The sequence below is a fragment of the Ilyonectria robusta genome, assembly GCF_021365365.1.
Source record: "Ilyonectria robusta strain PMI_751 chromosome Unknown BGZ61scaffold_3, whole genome shotgun sequence".
NCBI lineage: Eukaryota > Fungi > Ascomycota > Sordariomycetes > Hypocreales > Nectriaceae > Ilyonectria > Ilyonectria robusta.
Genome location: NW_025764437.1, coordinates 2,109,425 through 2,125,695, shown reverse-complemented (window position 1 = coordinate 2,125,695; position 16,271 = coordinate 2,109,425). Strand labels below are relative to the sequence as shown.

The following is a 16,271-nucleotide window of genomic DNA, read 5'->3' as shown; positions in this document are numbered from 1 at the left end:
AATTGTGGGTTGATAGAAGAGGAACTTTGATGGAGGTTTAGGCCCCCTTTATACTTGGGGTCGCGATGACGGACGCTTCCAGGACCCCAAGGAAGCCTGACTCACCAAGTTTGTCTGTGCAAGTTTGGCACCAACTGGGTCAATCAGGCTGACTCAAGCATATTTGCTTGACCAAACCGGTCTCACGGAATGGCTCTGTGTCTTGCTAAACAATCCATTCTAATGTGACATCTGCGGCCTACACGTCATAACAATACGAGAACGGAACTACCTGGCGGAGACACAGGTTTCAGTTTTGAACAAGCAACGAAGCAATCTCTCCACAGACGGTGACTCAATACGGGCCAAGCTACGTTTTGATCTCTCCAGAAGACAACGCAAACCTCCAGAGATACGCGGGATTGTCCCCTCGAGTTGATTCAAGGGATCGCAGCCTCAGGAAACTTCGGGGTCCCGTCCAATTCTTGCCTTCTGTTCAGGGGCCTCTACTTTCTGCCACCACGGCCTCGTAATTGGAGACCTCGGTCGTCATTTTTTGGATGCCAACGAACAAGACAGCTAGCCAATAAGAGGCATCGCAAGGTTGATAAGCTTGGTAAATATGCTCTCAGATAGATCTGATGAGAACCCTGTGTTTTTAGCACGGGCGGCCCTTCCGCCCTTAGTCGTCGCTACATCATATCATTCATCATAAGGTACCGGTTTAGCACCGTCATTTTGTTTATTCAAAATGCTGATGGTTAAAAAGGCAGATGATAACTCGGGCTCGGGGGCCGCTTGGGCACTGGGGGAAAATCGGCCAGCCATTGACAGAACGGTGATGATGACCCACTACTCTGATCAGAGAAAAACTTCTCTGCATTTCATGAGAGTGGTACAAATACTGAGTTCGCATGTCTTTGGCGGTCCGTACAACTGCTCTTTGCACGCCTGCAGAATCTGGAATCTAGGTAGTTAGAGTGCTGCTCGAAAGGTACTAGTTTAGGAAGATACTAGATGGGTCTGTTGACTGTCGTGTGGCCAAGAGAGGAAAGCACATATATTCCCGTCCAACAGCGACGAAACACAAACCGCGGGAATTTGTAACTGCAGATGTACCTAAATGGAGCTGGGAAAGACGCAATGGAAACCAGGCCGATATTGACGCTGGCTTGAGAGCGGACATGATGGCACAGGTGAGGTTTGGCTTCATCACCAAGATGTTGCTTGTTGCTTTTCTGGTCGTCGTATTTGGCTGGATCCAAGTTTGCACCATGAGTCATTAAGGATATATGACAGATCTGTGGGGGAATGTTTACATTAATATCCATTTCACTCATCTTTCATACCAACCATTTGCTTCTCTGATATTGGGGGAAGCCTGAGAAGCCGAGAGTGACAAGATGGCCGAATGTTTCTCAGCAGGAGCGAAAGCCGACTGCAACTCGCCAGCACAGCGGTCTCCTTTTAGCGGTCATCGCCTGGAAGCAATCGCAATTGCAGTGGAGTGGAGCAGCCGAGCGCACTCTAAATGGCCTGCGTCCAGCGGGTGCACCCCTGCATCCCTAGCGCTGTAACCACCCACAGCGACGCACGCATGATGCCGCTCGTCTGCACGCCCGCCTTCGCGGTACCGGCAATGGATCGCGCGAGCCGTCTCCATCTCAATCCGTCGTTAACGGCTGCACTCGTGATTGGCGAGTCCGGCACGGCGTGACAGGGCCTTCAACCGAGATAGTGACATTTCTGCTTTCGTATCTTTTCCGCTTCATTTTTTCCTTCTCTCTGTCACAGCCCGTCCCGTCCCCGTCGGAGCGTTGGAACCTCCCAACTACACCGTCTCCCCCGCTCCCACAACCCCTCACGGCGCAATCACCACCATGCCCGAATCTTCAAAAAGCCGTCGCAGCAGCCACCGTGCTTCCCACGGGCGGTCCAGCGCGGGAACCACCCACAGCTCGTCGGCCGCTCGCTCGTCGGCCGCCTTGGACGACTCGCGGTATCCCTCCGGTCCCCCGGCCTCCGCCGCCCAGAGCCTCCGGGTCCCGAGCCTCCGCGCCCCCTCGTCCCGCTTCTCCCTCAACGACCAGTTTGCCGCAAGCCGCCAGGAGTACGCGCTCTGGGACGACGATGGCAGCTCCATCTTCGAGCGGGTCACCAACGCCTCCGAGGCCGGCGACACCGATCCCGCCGACCGCGTCCTCGTCTCCGGCCCCGACGACTCCGGCCCCGGCTCCGAGTTCCCCGACTGGGACTACTACGACGTCCTCTGCCTCCCGCGGGACGCCGCCGACCTCTCGCAGGACGAGATCCGCCGCGCATACCACCGCCTCTTCCTCCTCTTCTACCCGGACAGCTACCCCGAACACCTCCGGCCCATTGCCCGCCAGCAGTTCCTGCGCGCCCAGGAAGCCTTCGAGGCCCTCATTGACCCCGCGCGCCGAGCCGAGTACGACTTGAGCCAGTTCCTGGACGCCGACGAGCCCGACGACGCAGCATCGGCGAGCTACGAGGCCGCGTTCAAGGAGGTGGTGCGCGACAGGTTGCAAAATGGCGTCCAGACCAGCTCCGACTTGGGTATCCGCCTCGACGCAACGAGATTGAGGGCCAATCGTCTCAACCCCCCGTGGCAGAGAGGTTCGTCCAAGTTGAAGCTGCTGGACTTTGCCCTCAGCCAGTCTGCCTCGGTTGACGTCCCAGCCCTGCGCAATGTGATGCAGCCACAAGTATCGCGTCTGGAACGCCTCGCATTGTCCAAGGGGATTAAAAAAGACGAGGCCGAGGGTCTCTCTCAGCCGGCAATCGAGGTGGCTACTCCGACCGTCACCCTGTTGGGCTCCGTATATGGCGTCACGGGTGACCTCTCTCTCATGTCAACCGCCCTCCTGTACGATCGCTACCAGCCACTGCTGCCCTTGACGATCCCGAGGCACCGCCTCATTCAGCTCGTCGAGAACAAGCTCTCGCCGTTGGTAACGCTGCGATATCGACAAGAGTTCTTGAACCACGCACCGCCGCCTCCTCCAGACAAGGTCCGATGGCTCAAGACGGCCGTCGAGCTCGAGTCGGACATCCTCCCCGAGTTCTCCGTCACCAGCCGCATCTACCACCACATCATCATCCCCGACTTCCGCGAACCCACCGTCGTCGAAGCCAGCGTGCAGTCGTCGCGCCATCTTCCCCGAACACCGCCTCGCTTCACCATCGGCGCGCGGCAGAACCTGTATCGCGGCACGGCATTGGCGGGCACGGCGTTTGCTCGCGTGGACACCGGCGACTGGGTGCTGAGATCGAGCGACTCGTACTCCTTCCATTCCGACTTCTCCAAGATGAACCCCAACATGTTCAGCACAGAGGGCCCCCTGAAGACGGCCCCGAGTCTGGAAGTGGGGTTCCGGACCGGACCTCCGGAGCGCATCCCGGCCCCCGGCTCCTCCGACTCGCCCAACAGCGACAGGGGAATTCGGGGCCTCGACAACGAGCTCGACGCCTGCGACGACGGGACCTGGGCCATCTCTGCGGCCGCTACTCCCTCTTCGGTCGGCGGCTTCGTGCGGTATAGCAAGAACCTATCGATCCCGTTCCAACTCCCTTCTTTTGAGCCATCCGACCCCTCGGTACCGTCCTCGGCCCGCCTCGAAGTCGAGCTGTGCTCTAGCACTTTCCAAGACCGCTACCTGGCTCTCCGCAACCTCTGGTCCGTCGGCCGCTTCGCCCGTCTCGGCCTCGAGGTCGGCGTCAGCCTGCACAGCCTGCACCTCTCCGTGTACTGGTCGCGTCTCGGCCATCGCCTCAGCGTGCCCCTGCTCATCGCCCCGCAAGCCCTCTTCTCTCAGAGCATCTTCTTCTGGGCCGGCGCCCTCCCGTTCACCGGCCTCGCTGCTGTTCAGCTGTTCCTCCACCAGCGCCGCAGCCGAGCCTCCAAGTCCGGCTCCCGCACTCGCCGCTCGCCCCGTCCGGACCCGGCCTCGACTTCCACCCTCGCCGTGGCGCGCAACCGCTACGAGGCCGACAACGTCACCGTCCTCCTCGCGCAGCCGGTCGAAGCGCGCCAGAAGCGCCAGACGTCCCTCGGCGGGCTCGTCATCCTGAGCGCAAAGTACGGCGTCCCGGACTCGGATGGAAACCTCGCTGGCGAGCATGTCGCCGACGTCACCATTGCCCTCGCCGCCATGATCGACGACTCATCCAGCAACACTGGAGCCCAACTCGTCCTCCCCGGCAGTGTCCGCAAGAGTCGCATCCCAGGCTTCTGGGACCCGGCGCCCGGTCGCGACAAGACCCTTCGCGTGCAGTACTCTTTCAAGGGCGTCGAGGGTATTGCTGAGGTTCGTGGCCAGGCGGAGTTGGTCCTGCCACCTCCCCCGCCACCACCAACCAAGTCATAGAACCAGTCTACTCATGTTTGTGCGTGCGCTGTTTTAGTATATACTTATGATGTTTCACGAATCGAAAACGGCCGGAAGGAGATGGATGGGATTGGTATATGATTGGGTAGATCGCGTTATTAAAAAGGTTATTGGGGATACACATCTCACATAGAACGCCGAAAACATGTGGTAGATCTCAACTTAGTCTCGTGTGTGCAATGGCGAAGAAGTAACAATAAGAAATTTGTTCAGTTCAAAGTATGGCGCTGTCCTGGCTTTTTGAAGTGGAAGTGTCAATGCCGAGTCCGATCCTTAACTGCCTCACTCATAAAAGGAGTAAGACATACATTATTCAAGACAAAAGAAACACTCGTTGTACTGTGTAGCGCATCTATCGTACACTATAACCCTTCTGTGAGCAACATAACCGTGTGCTCAACGCATGCCCAAATTGGCAGCCTCAGAGAAAACAACCGAAACACAAACGCCAGCCCTTTTAATTAGAAAAGTTGCCCGGTAAGGAGGAAGGGAGGTAATATCTATCTCATGGCCCCTGACACTCAGTCAAGGATATGTGAGTGCCTATTGGGATACCTCTAGAGTCTAGAATGTCCACCAGTATGCGACCAGTCGTTCCAGAGGGGGACCAAGTTCTAATGATCATGCTCATGATCGTGTCCATGCTCGTGTTCATGCTGGTGTCCATTGGCACTGTTCGCACCTTGTGACGAGTCGCTGGCACGACGTGTCGACGAGCCTCTGGATGAGGCCTCGACGTTGGTGCAGCAGCCTTGGCCCTGGCAGTCCTCGATGCATTCCAGGAGACAGACTTCGTTCTTGTTTCCGTCGCCACCTCCGTCGAGGGCGAGAGCAGCGGCTTCTTCGGCTTGCATATGCTTCTGGTCAAGGCAGAACTCAGGCTGAATGGTGGCGCTGTGGATACCGTAGGCATGGAGGCACTTGCGGGCCCGGCGAGCCAACTCCATATACTTCTCGCCACTATGCGAGTCGATAGGGAAGGAAACCTGGATGTGCATGCTAGCAACGAGCTTGGTGTCGGAAAGCTGCCAAACGTGGATGTGGTGGCAGGTGATGACGCATGGGAGTCGCTCAATGTCCTGTCGAATGTCTTGGATGCTGACATGTTCGGGGGTTGCCTGGAGCAGAACGCGAGCGGTTGCACGGGTAAGAGGAATCGACGTCTTGAGAATAATGGCGGTAATGAAGAGCGAGACGGCGGGATCGGCATAGAGCTTGCCGGGCCAGTTGGTGAGCCAGATGATGAGAGCCGTGGCCATGACACCAATGTTTCCCAAAGCATCACCGATGACGTGCAGGACCATGGCGTTCATACCCATATCGTCGTGGTTGTGACCACCCTTCTTGCCGGGCTTCTGGGGCAGCGTGTGGTTGTGGCCATCGTGCACACTCGAGTCACGTCGTGGACGGCGGATGGTTGGGTGCGAGTGAGCCGGCTGTTTGTGGGCACCGAGAGAGCTGCCACCCTTCTTAACGCCCTGGAGCAGTGGCGACTCTTCATTCGCCTCATCCTCTTCGGCGATGAAAGTAGCATCAAATTCGGACTCGCTCTCGCTGGTTGAATCACCAGGGGTTGCCATGCTCGCGGCGATGATATCTTGGCGGAAACTGGCAGGGTGGATGCTCATGTCCTCGATGCTGGCCAGACGGGAGTGTCCGCTCTTGCTGGAGCGGCGCTTATCGCGACCTCGGGAAAGACGGCTGGCGGCAGTACTAGACTCGTCCCTGGTGTGACGGTGGTCCTCGAAGCGGATGCGGCGCGTTTCCTCGGAGGGCGACTCGTGGGAATGTAGACCGGCGCGACCCTCCTCCTCATCGTGTGCGTGGTTGTGTGAATGGCCGTGGGCGTGATCGTGGTCGTCGTGGTCATGGTCGTCGTGGGAGTGACCGTGGCCGTGACCATGGCCGCCGAGGACAAAGAATCCGACGAGGTTGGAGAAGAGGCCAGCGGAACCGACAATAAGCATCAGCTGGGGGTTGTTGATCTCCGGGGGCTCGATGAATCGGGTCAGGGCCTCGAGGATGATGGAGACGCAGAGGGCGATGAGGAAGACGGCGTTGAAGAAGGCACCGAGAATCTCTGCGCGCACCCACTATCGGCGGATTAGCACTGCGCTGACGCTTGATGGATGGAAACTTACACCAAAGGTGAACTCGTCGGTGGTGGCCTTTTGCGCGGCCGACACAGCCCAGAGACCGATGATCAGGGAGATGATATCATTGAGCTGGTAATTGGTCAGTCGCCGATGCAATTCCGACGTGCAAGGGGTTTCTCACCATGTGGAAGGCATCAGCCATCAGAGCCAGCGAGTGGGCGAGGAAACCGGTGGTGAGCTCGAGGATGAAGAAGGCCGTGTCAAGGGCAATCATGACCTTGATGCGGGTGCTCTTGGACCACGCCATCTTCTGGAGGAGGCCCATGATGATGGACTATGTGTGCCGGCGACGGCGTAGAAGCGATGGCGACGGGCTCAGTGATTGAGGGTGCTGATGTCGATGGTGATGGTGGAGGAGGAGAGAGGAGAGTTTGGTAGTGGGCGGGGAGGGAGATTTGTGGTTTGCGATGACGGAATGCGACGGAGCGGACGTAAACCGAGCGATCGCCCCGGGACAGGCCAGTGAGTGCCTGGAAGGACTTGAGGCCAGCGGACTAAGACCTGGGCCAATAGACTCGAACAGGGATCCAGGAGGGAAAGACCGAATCAAGGGCGGCTGAGGGACACTATCGACACTATCGGTGCTCAAAGTAAGACAAGGGTGCGCCCGAAAAAGTAGTCTGAATGTACAAAAATACCAAAAGGGAGGACCCTGCAAGGCACAAAGGAGATGGTGTCTGGGACGGGTAATTGGCCAGGCACCAGCAGACTCGACGCTGTGGGTCGGTGAGAGAGAGAGAGAGAGAGGGAGAGAAAGAGAGAGAGAAAGAGAATGCAGATGTGTGCAGAGAAAGTAAGTACGGTGCAAGAAAGAAAACACCTGGACTGCAACCTGGAACGCCGCAAGTAAAAAAAAAAAATACCACCCCAACACCCCCGGAGCAAGGTTGCGGTAGCTGCGGTTAATTAGTGGACGGTAGCTTCTGGTGGTGGCGAGGAATGGAGAGCCATCGCGTAAGGAGACAGAAGCAAATGGATGACGGACGACAAGCAGGCTGAGACGAATGAGAAGCGTCTCTCCAAACTGTACTCCGTGCTAGTACCTCGCATGTAGAAGTGGCTTATTGGCGACTTGTCCAAGGTAGTATCCTACAGCGACTCTCTCTATAACGGACTTGTTGTTATTGAAACTCAATGCTCATTGCGACAAGGTAGCACCTAACAACTAACACCCAGCGGCCAGGCCATGCCTGCAAGCAACCTGCAAGGTAAAAGTACCCTTTCTAGTAACCCAACTGTGATCGGACCTCGAGCGACCAATGTCCACCACTACCTCCACTACGGCCGCCACCCAAACGTCAGCCTGCCACACGCACACACAGCTCGTTCGTTTCAAGGGAAAAGAAAAAGAAAAAAGAGAGAAGCGGGAAAACGGGAAAACGGGCTAGACTTTCCAAAGCTGACAAGGGTTTCGTAGGTGAGACCCAGCCAGGTCGCGACCGCAGGCCCGCGGCCCACGGCCCATGCCAACTAGAGGTCGGGAGGGCCTCCGCCACGTTAGCTCAAGCCTTCCGTCCACTTGTCCGTTTGCCAGAGCTCGTCTAGCTGTATTTAGCTGTGTTCAGCTGTGTCTAGCTGTGCGTGTAAGTTCATCGTGCATACGATAGTGTGTGACTGCACGGATCAGCGTCAACTACTCCCAGACATTGGGCCTGGCCAGGCTGGTCCATTTCCACCCATTTCCACATCACATCTACTTCTAGCCGAGTTATTGCGTTCTAGGTCTCAATCCCAAGCCCACGCTCCAGGGCTGGGCCCGGTGTTCTCCGACTGTCCCTCGACATACAGCATAGGGAGTCGTACTCGGTGCAAAGCCCCAGTTCACCACTGAGACTCGTTCGTGCACATGCAGCACCCACTCCACTCGGGTTCGGGGAGGAGCACAAGGGACTTCGTCAAATCCAATCGGGTTTCCGTACCCAAGCCAAGTGGAGATGGCCTCAGGTTCCTCGTGGCTCGGCACGGATGCCTCTGTACCCGGTCGCCTGAGTGAACTTCCTCCGGCTTCGGGGCTACGTCGGTTGGGATGTGTGGCCAACATGAAAATCAATCTGAACTCAGCAATATGGCGGAGCATCAATCTAACCACTTTTCGCCTGTATGCACAGATCGCGAATTTCTCGACTGATTGATAAGGAAATCCTCCACCCGTCCCCAGCTCGGATCCGCCGCGGCACCCCATCCAAGCTCATCTCCACCGGCACCCACTGCCATGAACCCCTTAGCTCGCCATAAAGCTCCCCGTGAATAACGTAAATAACATTCATTGTATCTATATTAAACTCTGCCGAGTATCAAAGTTGGATCACTCTGCTACGTCTTATGTCCTCACATCTCATCAGGATCGCTTTTGTTACAAGTTTCTGTTACTCGTAAAGGAGTGGGAACCTAGGCGGGTTTGACATCGCCCCAACATTGCCGGGTATGCTTCATCCGAATCGAACCACTACACATCCACATTGACTCCCAACATTTCTCCTGTTTATTGGTTCCTGCTTTTTCTGCCTTCCCTGTAGATTACCCATGGTTCAACGGACGAATACTGGCCCAGCTGTTCGCCGATCCGCCTACAGTGCGGTGTGTAGGGTAGGCAGGTTGTCTCGACCACTCTGGTCCTCTCATCGATTCTCTCCCTCTTGCAATCATATCCGGGTTTCTGAGCCTCGTGTAATGATATTTAGTATCTGATTAGAGAACACAAGGCTGCAAGGTATGTCTACCAGAGCAAGATGCTCTCCACAAGTCAAACCAGCAGGCTCGCTTCAGATATGCAAAATGCGACAATCGAAATTCAGGGCACTTCACACAGCACCCATCGGCCGCCAAGACCCAGGGATGTCTTCTTATTAAATCAAATCGTATACTTCTACAACAACTTCTAATTGCGCTAAAGTCTTGGATCCTCTACATCCCTTCATCTTACTTAATCCCTCCCTCCGCATGCACGGAGAGTTCGTTAGAGCCTTCCCATGAATGTGCCATCGACATTCTCAGCCACAGCAACTGTCCCAGAGCATATGTGATTCCACTTTCGTGAGGGATACATTATTATGAGCCTGCTGCTATCGTGACGGCTCAGAAAGTGACCAAGATTGAGAAGTATCAAAGTTTTCGTTCCAGTGGTGTGGCACAGCAACATCAGGCGGTAACAGCAGTGGGAGTACAAAGGAAGAATTCATTCCCGATGACGGTATTCATGTCCGATGACGGTATTCATGTGAGTTTGTGCCATATAATTACACAAAGACACTCAAGTACAAAGTCCTTTAACCTAGCCGTGCCCAATGTGAAGTCTAACGACATCTGACGGCGATCCACGTTGTGTTGACGATGGGCGCTAATGGTTGGCACCTTGGCACCCTCACCAGCCTAGCTTAGCGCTCTGGCGGCCCGTACCGCTCCCGCCAACGTGCATGGCGTTCTCCTTCAGCAGACATGAACATGTTTTAATAACTCTCCAAACATTTGGAATTACTGCCGCTAAATACACCGACTGCAAGGCGTATTTGAGATAACACCCCTCACCAAAGAGTCAAGGACATGACACCATCAAGAGCACAGCAAGGCAACAGGGTGGTACTGTTTACTGCCGCGCCTCATTCATCCCCTTGCCGCCCACCATCATGCGTCCTGGGTTACGCGCCCAGACCTTGAAATGGATGCCTCCCCGCGAATCATCTGTCACTGTTGGTTGTTGGATATGTATACTTTGTAGCAGCCCCTGCACATTGTTGCACTGCCATTCATCGCCCTGGTCATGAGTTCAGCCGCGGACGCCGTGTCCCCTCTGATTGAAACTTCTCTAACTTCGCCCCGTGAGCAACGGCTTCAACGTCGTTGATCCATTTCTGCCATCCAAATGCTGCGTCTTTGTCTCCTGGAAGGAGTCTTTGTGTTTGTTTGCTGTTTGCTATTGTCACGAGGCGCCCTGCGAGACGACCAACATGGACGTTACCGCCGCTGGCATTGCCTTTATCCAGATTTCAACTGAAATCGTCAAGTGCGTCAACAAAGCTCGCAAACTATGGCAGGAAATCAAAGACCTACCTCAAGAGCTCCAAGATGTGCTCTCGGACTTGGAGATATTCGGGTCTATGTTCGAGGACATACAAGAACAGCTTGAAGCCGACAGCTCATCCCTGACCCGCGACGATGCCCCGATTCAACGCAGTCTCAAACTCGCAAGGCACGCCTATGATGGCCTCAACGACATGATCAAGGATATGGACCAGAAAATCAGTTCCAGAAAGGGCTTGAAGAAGAAAGCCGCACTTGTCAAAATCACAATGAACAAGGACGCTCTGGATAAGTACCAGCAAAGGCTATCCAGAACTGTCAAATTCCTGCAATTGTCAATTCAATCCTATCAACTGTAAGTTGCCTGTCTGAGTGCCCATCAACCATTGCTAACACAAAAAAGCGCATTGGCGAGACGAACTCCCAAGCTCATCTCCAAACAGGTCACGACAGATTTAATGACCTATTTTGACAGCCGCGAGACCACGAAAGCGCCCGCTTACACACACCAAAAAGATGAAATTCAAGATGAAAGCCGCATACGAAACGATGTCTCATTTCCCCGATCGAAAATGTTGGTGACCACGAAAAGAGAATACACCCACTCCAAGTTGGGAAAGTTTGCGTTGGAATACACAAAAGGCACAGGGGCATGGCAAGCCTACATTCAATGGCCCAACTGGTTGTCACAATCTGTCTGCGAAGTCGGGTCCAATCCAACTTTTGGTGGATGGACGTACAACTTTAGATCCTACAACATTGTGCCCTCCAAGTCAGAAATCATCACCAGAGTAGAAAATGGAGACACAGATGGTGTTTTGGAGCTATTCAGAACAGGAAAGGCTTCTCCGTTTGACAGGAGCGAGAGTGGATCGCCTTTGTTGATTGTAAGTCCAAGCCCATTCTCTTCTCGACGGAGATGGGGCTGATGATTTAGCAGTTTGCCGCCTCAAACGCTCACTATCGGACTTGCAAGCTCCTCCTCCGCATGGGACTTGATGAGTGTTTGAACGATACATCGAGGTGAGGGGGTCACAGCGCAACTTATAAACAAGTTCTGACTTGGAAGTTAGTGACGACGCATTGATTCTTACAGCTAGGAACTATGAAGAAGCTAGCAGGAAGGCCAGTTTCAAGACGAACGAGAAACCAGTAAACGAATACTCACGCATTGTGGAACTTTTCAACGCATATATGGACGAACCAGATACCGTCATGATATTGAGGCTCTTCAGGTGTTGGAATGAATACTCATACGGTAATGACCTAACGTCATTTCAGCACAATTTCTTGCCGACGTTGTATTCTGGTTCGCCACGATTTCGCTTTGAGGCTTTCCGACTCGGGTCATTTCACATGCGAACAGTCGATGGACCTCTGAGTTTTCTATCAAATACGCGACAAGTAACGTTAGATGACGTTATCCAGTCGACACGCGAGCATCTATCGGTCGTCCATACGGCAGCTTTGGCACTAGGCATACGATGGCCCGACGAAGTGCTAAACCCATCCGCCACGAAAGGTTTTCCTGTACCGGAAGTGTATCACGAGACCTGGAGCGAGATGATACAAATGATAGTGTCAGTGGCTGGACATGACGACCTTCACAGCATCGAGATGGTAACACCCTGGGACGTCCACCAAGTCCCGATTTGGCGGGGCACACCACTCATTTCTGTTATCGGAGGCGCTCTTTGTTATCTCTCACCAGACATAGACTTTTCCCGCTGGGATGCTGTGTTCCAAGGGACAATTAGGCAATGGGTTTCGGATTTGCAGGGTGCTGGAGTGGACTTGACCGAGTACGGGTGTCGAGAAGTTTTGGCCCTCAGAGACGAGGTGAGAGGAGCGTTTGATGCGGATGCGATTGAACTGTCAAGGAATCAAATACGACATGTAATGGAAAAGGAAATGTATCCTTCCAGGGTGCGTAAAGTATCTCGGGGAGGATGGAACGACAGCAACTGGATCCCGATTCGACTGCTGGGTCTGGAGGTTGGGCCACGCCCAGAGGATTGGAATATTAAATGGGTGCCAGAGTTTGAGTGGATGGCACAGCAGTTCTGGAACCTGATAGAGAAGGAGAGCTTTGTCATGCCCGGGTCATGGATTGAATGATCTATATATATCTGGATAAAAACAGATGGGAGTTTCATGGGACGTGTAATATTAGGTAGCTCTGAATATTGTCCTAGCGGGATGGTGGGTACACTCCCCATATTGAGGTATTTGGTTGGCCGACTGGCACGGTGTACCATCTGTCACGACTTGTGAGCTGATATCGTCATGCAGGGCAAGTACTACCCCGCGTCGAGGCGGGGAGAGGACCGAGAGCTCCTTCTTCATCTTGAACCTTACTCATTATTATTACCCTTGGTGAACAGCTCTCCAGGTTGATCGACCTTGATATCACGGACGGCAGGTACCGCCTTGTTTAAATAAAATCTAGACGTCCGTTTCTGTCGCCATCATCTGTCATCCTAAATAACCGCTCCTCCCAACATGGCGATCCGACCCGCGAGCAAGGCAGGGACCTGGTACGAGAGGTCGCCTGATGTGTTGGAGAACCAGCTCAAGAGGTTCATGGCAGCTGTCCCCGATAGCATTGATGGAATCCCGGTCCCCATTCCCGGGGCCCGCATCGTGATTGCTCCGTGAGTATGTCTAGCCTAAGGCAAGTGGGCATGTAGCCTAACAACACCATGTGCAGGCATGCAGGCTACGAGTACTCTGGCGAATGCGCAGCGTGGGCATACAAGACGCTCGATCTCAGCCGGGCGAAGCGTGTCTTCATTTTGGGCCCCTCTCATATGTACTACCTCCAGGGCTGTGCGGCGACGACATTTGAGAAGTACTCGACGCCCTTTGGCAACCTGACAGTCGATCAAGAGACGGTGCAGGAAATCAAGATCGCAGCGGATATGGACGATATGCCCTTGAAGCACGAGACCAATGAACACTCCCTCGAGATGCACACGCCATACCTTTACCTCCGACTCCAAGAGACCTTTGGCTCACCGGACAAATTCCCGAAGATTGTTCCGTTGCTGATTGGGTCTAATGAAGGAAGTGAGGAGAAGGCATTTGGTCAAGTGCTTTTGCCCTATATCAAGGATCCCGACAACGCCTTCATCATTAGCTCTGACTTCTGTCACTGGGGCGACTATTTCAGCTACATGGTCTACTCTCCAACAAACAGCCTATCGGATCTCGTTAAATTGCACAAGGGCGACCCGAAGCCGAACGGTCCACCAATCCATGAAAGCATTCGAGTGATTGATGAGGCGGCTATGGATGCTGTCAAGAGCGGCAGCCACAACGCATTCCTCGAAAACCTTAGACAGACGCGGAATACGGTCTGTGGACGACACCCAATTGGAGTCATGATGGCAGCCCTAGAACTGCTACGCAAGGAGCCCGGGTACCAGGACAAGGGGCGGTTCAGCATGATCCAGTACGACCGCAGTAACGACTCGCTGGAGAGGCCCAACGAATCCAGCGTTAGCTATGTGTCTGCATACGCTGTTGCATGACGATCGACTACCGACTTGAGTAGTTGGGGAATACTCATGAGTGTAAGCGGTTCAAACATTGGAATGTGGAAGGTGGATGAAGTGATTCGGGAGGTTGTGGCGAAATCATGGCTGTCAGGCTATCAAGCGAGTATTTCCTATTAGGTGAGCTTTATGAAGTGTTTGAACAGCATGAATTAATTGGGAAATGAAGCATTTGGATCCGAGCCCAAATCCATGTCTGAACGTTGAGTTACATTTTGTAAGGCGGTCAGCACCGCAACGCTGATGAGGGTCGACCAGATGTGGAGCGTCAGCTTATGTACATGAAATATACGGCTGAAGTTGGCGTGACGAAGACTCTCGAAGGGCCACGACTCCATCTCAGGTAAGGGACTACGTATATCTCATTTCTGTAAGGTTGATGATATTCAACCCCAAGATATAATAATAGGACAGTTATATTTTTCCGGCGACGGACTGGCACTGCAGTCGTTGGCGATCACTCAAACAAGGATTCAGAAGGTGCCTGCTGAGACGCCAATTTTGGATCCTGGTGAGAGGTCCACAGGCAAATCCAACATGCCCATGTCAGTTCCCACCTCCCACTAGCCCCACGCGGCGAAGCTTGTTGTTCGAGACCCTGGTCATTGACAGTGGGCTCGTCTTGAGTCTGACTGCTGCAGCGTCATCCGCGGCACCACCAGCTGAGGAAGCGGCTGGAGGAGCCCACACGGCACGGTGCCTTAAAGTGGGAAGCTGAGCATACTAGCGCGCATCTGAGGCTTTGCTGTGGCTCTGCAGTGAGCGAGAGGTGCCGTCAGCCTACATGGCTCTATTGATTAGTGGGGCGCAGTCTTTGATTTTCGGGATGGAGCAGGTTCCGGGCGGTGGTACGGAGTACTTGGTGCTAAGTTTTCGGGCTGACGCTGCAATGGGATGACTGAAGGGAGCGCGCTGGACGACGATCTTTGTCTGGATGGTGATGATGGTGATGACTCGCTCATTTCATTGGCACTTGGGATAGTGAAGATGTAACAAGTGGAGAGCCGTCGCCAGAGTCAAGACCGACAAATATGAAACAGTGGAGCCCGCATACCCTTATTGGACTATTCCCTGTCACTGCCAAGGATCCAGGCTCCTCCAGCTGCGACTGGACAGGCCCCAGTCAGCCTGAGCGGCGCCTGGTGGCTTTCAGTGGCTTTCAGTGGCTGCAGCATCGCTGGAACTAATCACTGAGCTGGCGCCGCCATGGTGCGCCGGAGAGTCGCAGTTACCGTGCTGAGCTTGGAGCTGTTCTGCTGGGCGGCTGGTCTGCTGATGGAGGGAGGTACGGAGCAGTACCCGTGGACGTTCTGCCGCTACTGAAGCAAGTCTCGGACCTCTGAATTCTGTCGCATTGAGGAGGGGGCCCGGGTGTAGCAGATGAGTTTTGTCCTGACCGTACCATGGGAATCAAGAAAATCCTGCGTTTTCGCTAGGGCACTGGACGCAATCCATGTCTCCTCCTAGGGGACGAGCGGTGCAGGGGTCTTTGATGATCTGGACGAGAAATAGGGTTGGGGGCCGCGAGATTGCGAGTGCGACGGCGAATGGATTTAGCGACGGCGACGCAGACGGCGACCTGGCCGGAACCAGGCGAACAGGGGGCGGCCACGCTGCAGATGGGAGGGCTGGGGACGGGGTACCTGCACGGTACTGTCGCTCTGTAGGGGTCGCTAGGGGTCGCTTGCTGAGGCTGTTGCGGTGTCATGCGCTGGAGGAGCGTCGCAGCGCACTGTATCTTCTGGTGGACACCCTGCCAGGAACTGCGTCGCAGCCAGTGAAACTTGGTGCCCCACGGTACCTGCAGCCTACCCACAGGTACCTCCTTCGTACTGGAGCCGCCACTTCCCCAGCCCAGCCAGTGGCAGCGCCTCCAACTCAGTGGCCGCACTAGCTCTTACTCGCCTGCTCGCTCAGGCTCTCTCCCTCTCGCACTCTCACGCTCGCTCACTCCATCCTATTCCTTATTCATCCCGTCCTTCAAAGCTTCTCGTAGCCCGCCTCGACGTTCGCTTCCCTCTCCCGTTCTTCTCTTTGCTGTGCGACGAGAACTTCCCCGCGAGACGCTCCGACCCGAGACGACACGACACGATTCCACCCCCTACGGAAATCACGATTCGAGTCTGAGGCCAACCCAATACGAGATCGAGGTT

The 16,271-nt window shown here is 54.7% G+C and overlaps 6 protein-coding genes across 6 annotated transcripts; 5 read left to right on the top strand and 1 right to left on the bottom strand.

Moving 5' to 3' along the window:
- The first annotated feature begins 1,652 nt into the window (after positions 1-1,652).
- On the top strand, positions 1,653-4,594 carry BGZ61DRAFT_443520 (uncharacterized protein). Its single transcript, XM_046244880.1, has one exon. The coding sequence runs from the start codon at positions 1,860-1,862 to the stop codon at positions 4,365-4,367; it is 2,508 nt and encodes an 835-aa protein (XP_046109781.1). The 5' UTR covers positions 1,653-1,859; the 3' UTR covers positions 4,368-4,594.
- A 90-nt stretch (positions 4,595-4,684) lies between these two features.
- Positions 4,685-6,949, bottom strand: BGZ61DRAFT_133345 (cation efflux protein). Its single transcript, XM_046237182.1, has 3 exons — positions 6,666-6,949; positions 6,530-6,613; positions 4,685-6,481 (listed from the first exon to the last, which is right to left on the bottom strand). The coding sequence occupies exons 1-3, from the start codon at positions 6,807-6,809 to the stop codon at positions 5,003-5,005; spliced, it is 1,707 nt and encodes a 568-aa protein (XP_046109780.1). The 5' UTR covers positions 6,810-6,949; the 3' UTR covers positions 4,685-5,002.
- A 612-nt stretch (positions 6,950-7,561) lies between these two features.
- Positions 7,562-8,015, top strand: BGZ61DRAFT_443516 (uncharacterized protein). Its single transcript, XM_046244879.1, has one exon. The coding sequence runs from the start codon at positions 7,731-7,733 to the stop codon at positions 7,959-7,961; it is 231 nt and encodes a 76-aa protein (XP_046109779.1). The 5' UTR covers positions 7,562-7,730; the 3' UTR covers positions 7,962-8,015.
- A 2,284-nt stretch (positions 8,016-10,299) lies between these two features.
- BGZ61DRAFT_133308 (uncharacterized protein) lies at positions 10,300-13,005 on the top strand. Its single transcript, XM_046237181.1, has 5 exons — positions 10,300-10,916; positions 10,965-11,448; positions 11,499-11,584; positions 11,635-12,786; positions 12,854-13,005. Exons 1-4 carry the CDS (start codon positions 10,489-10,491, stop codon positions 12,677-12,679), a joined length of 2,043 nt encoding a protein of 680 aa, XP_046109778.1. The 5' UTR covers positions 10,300-10,488; the 3' UTR covers positions 12,680-12,786; positions 12,854-13,005.
- On the top strand, positions 12,856-14,546 carry BGZ61DRAFT_514325 (MEMO1 family). The gene is made up of 2 exons (XM_046252206.1): positions 12,856-13,215; positions 13,272-14,546. Exons 1-2 carry the CDS (start codon positions 13,064-13,066, stop codon positions 14,092-14,094), a joined length of 975 nt encoding a protein of 324 aa, XP_046109777.1. The 5' UTR covers positions 12,856-13,063; the 3' UTR covers positions 14,095-14,546.
- Positions 14,547-15,324: 778 nt separating this feature from the next.
- Positions 15,325-16,012, top strand: BGZ61DRAFT_473642 (uncharacterized protein; the record flags this gene model as incomplete). The annotated part of the gene is made up of 2 exons (XM_046248480.1): positions 15,325-15,403; positions 15,555-16,012. The coding sequence occupies 2 exons, from the start codon at positions 15,325-15,327 to the stop codon at positions 16,010-16,012; spliced, it is 537 nt and encodes a 178-aa protein (XP_046109776.1).
- Between the last annotated feature and the right edge of the window lie 259 nt (positions 16,013-16,271).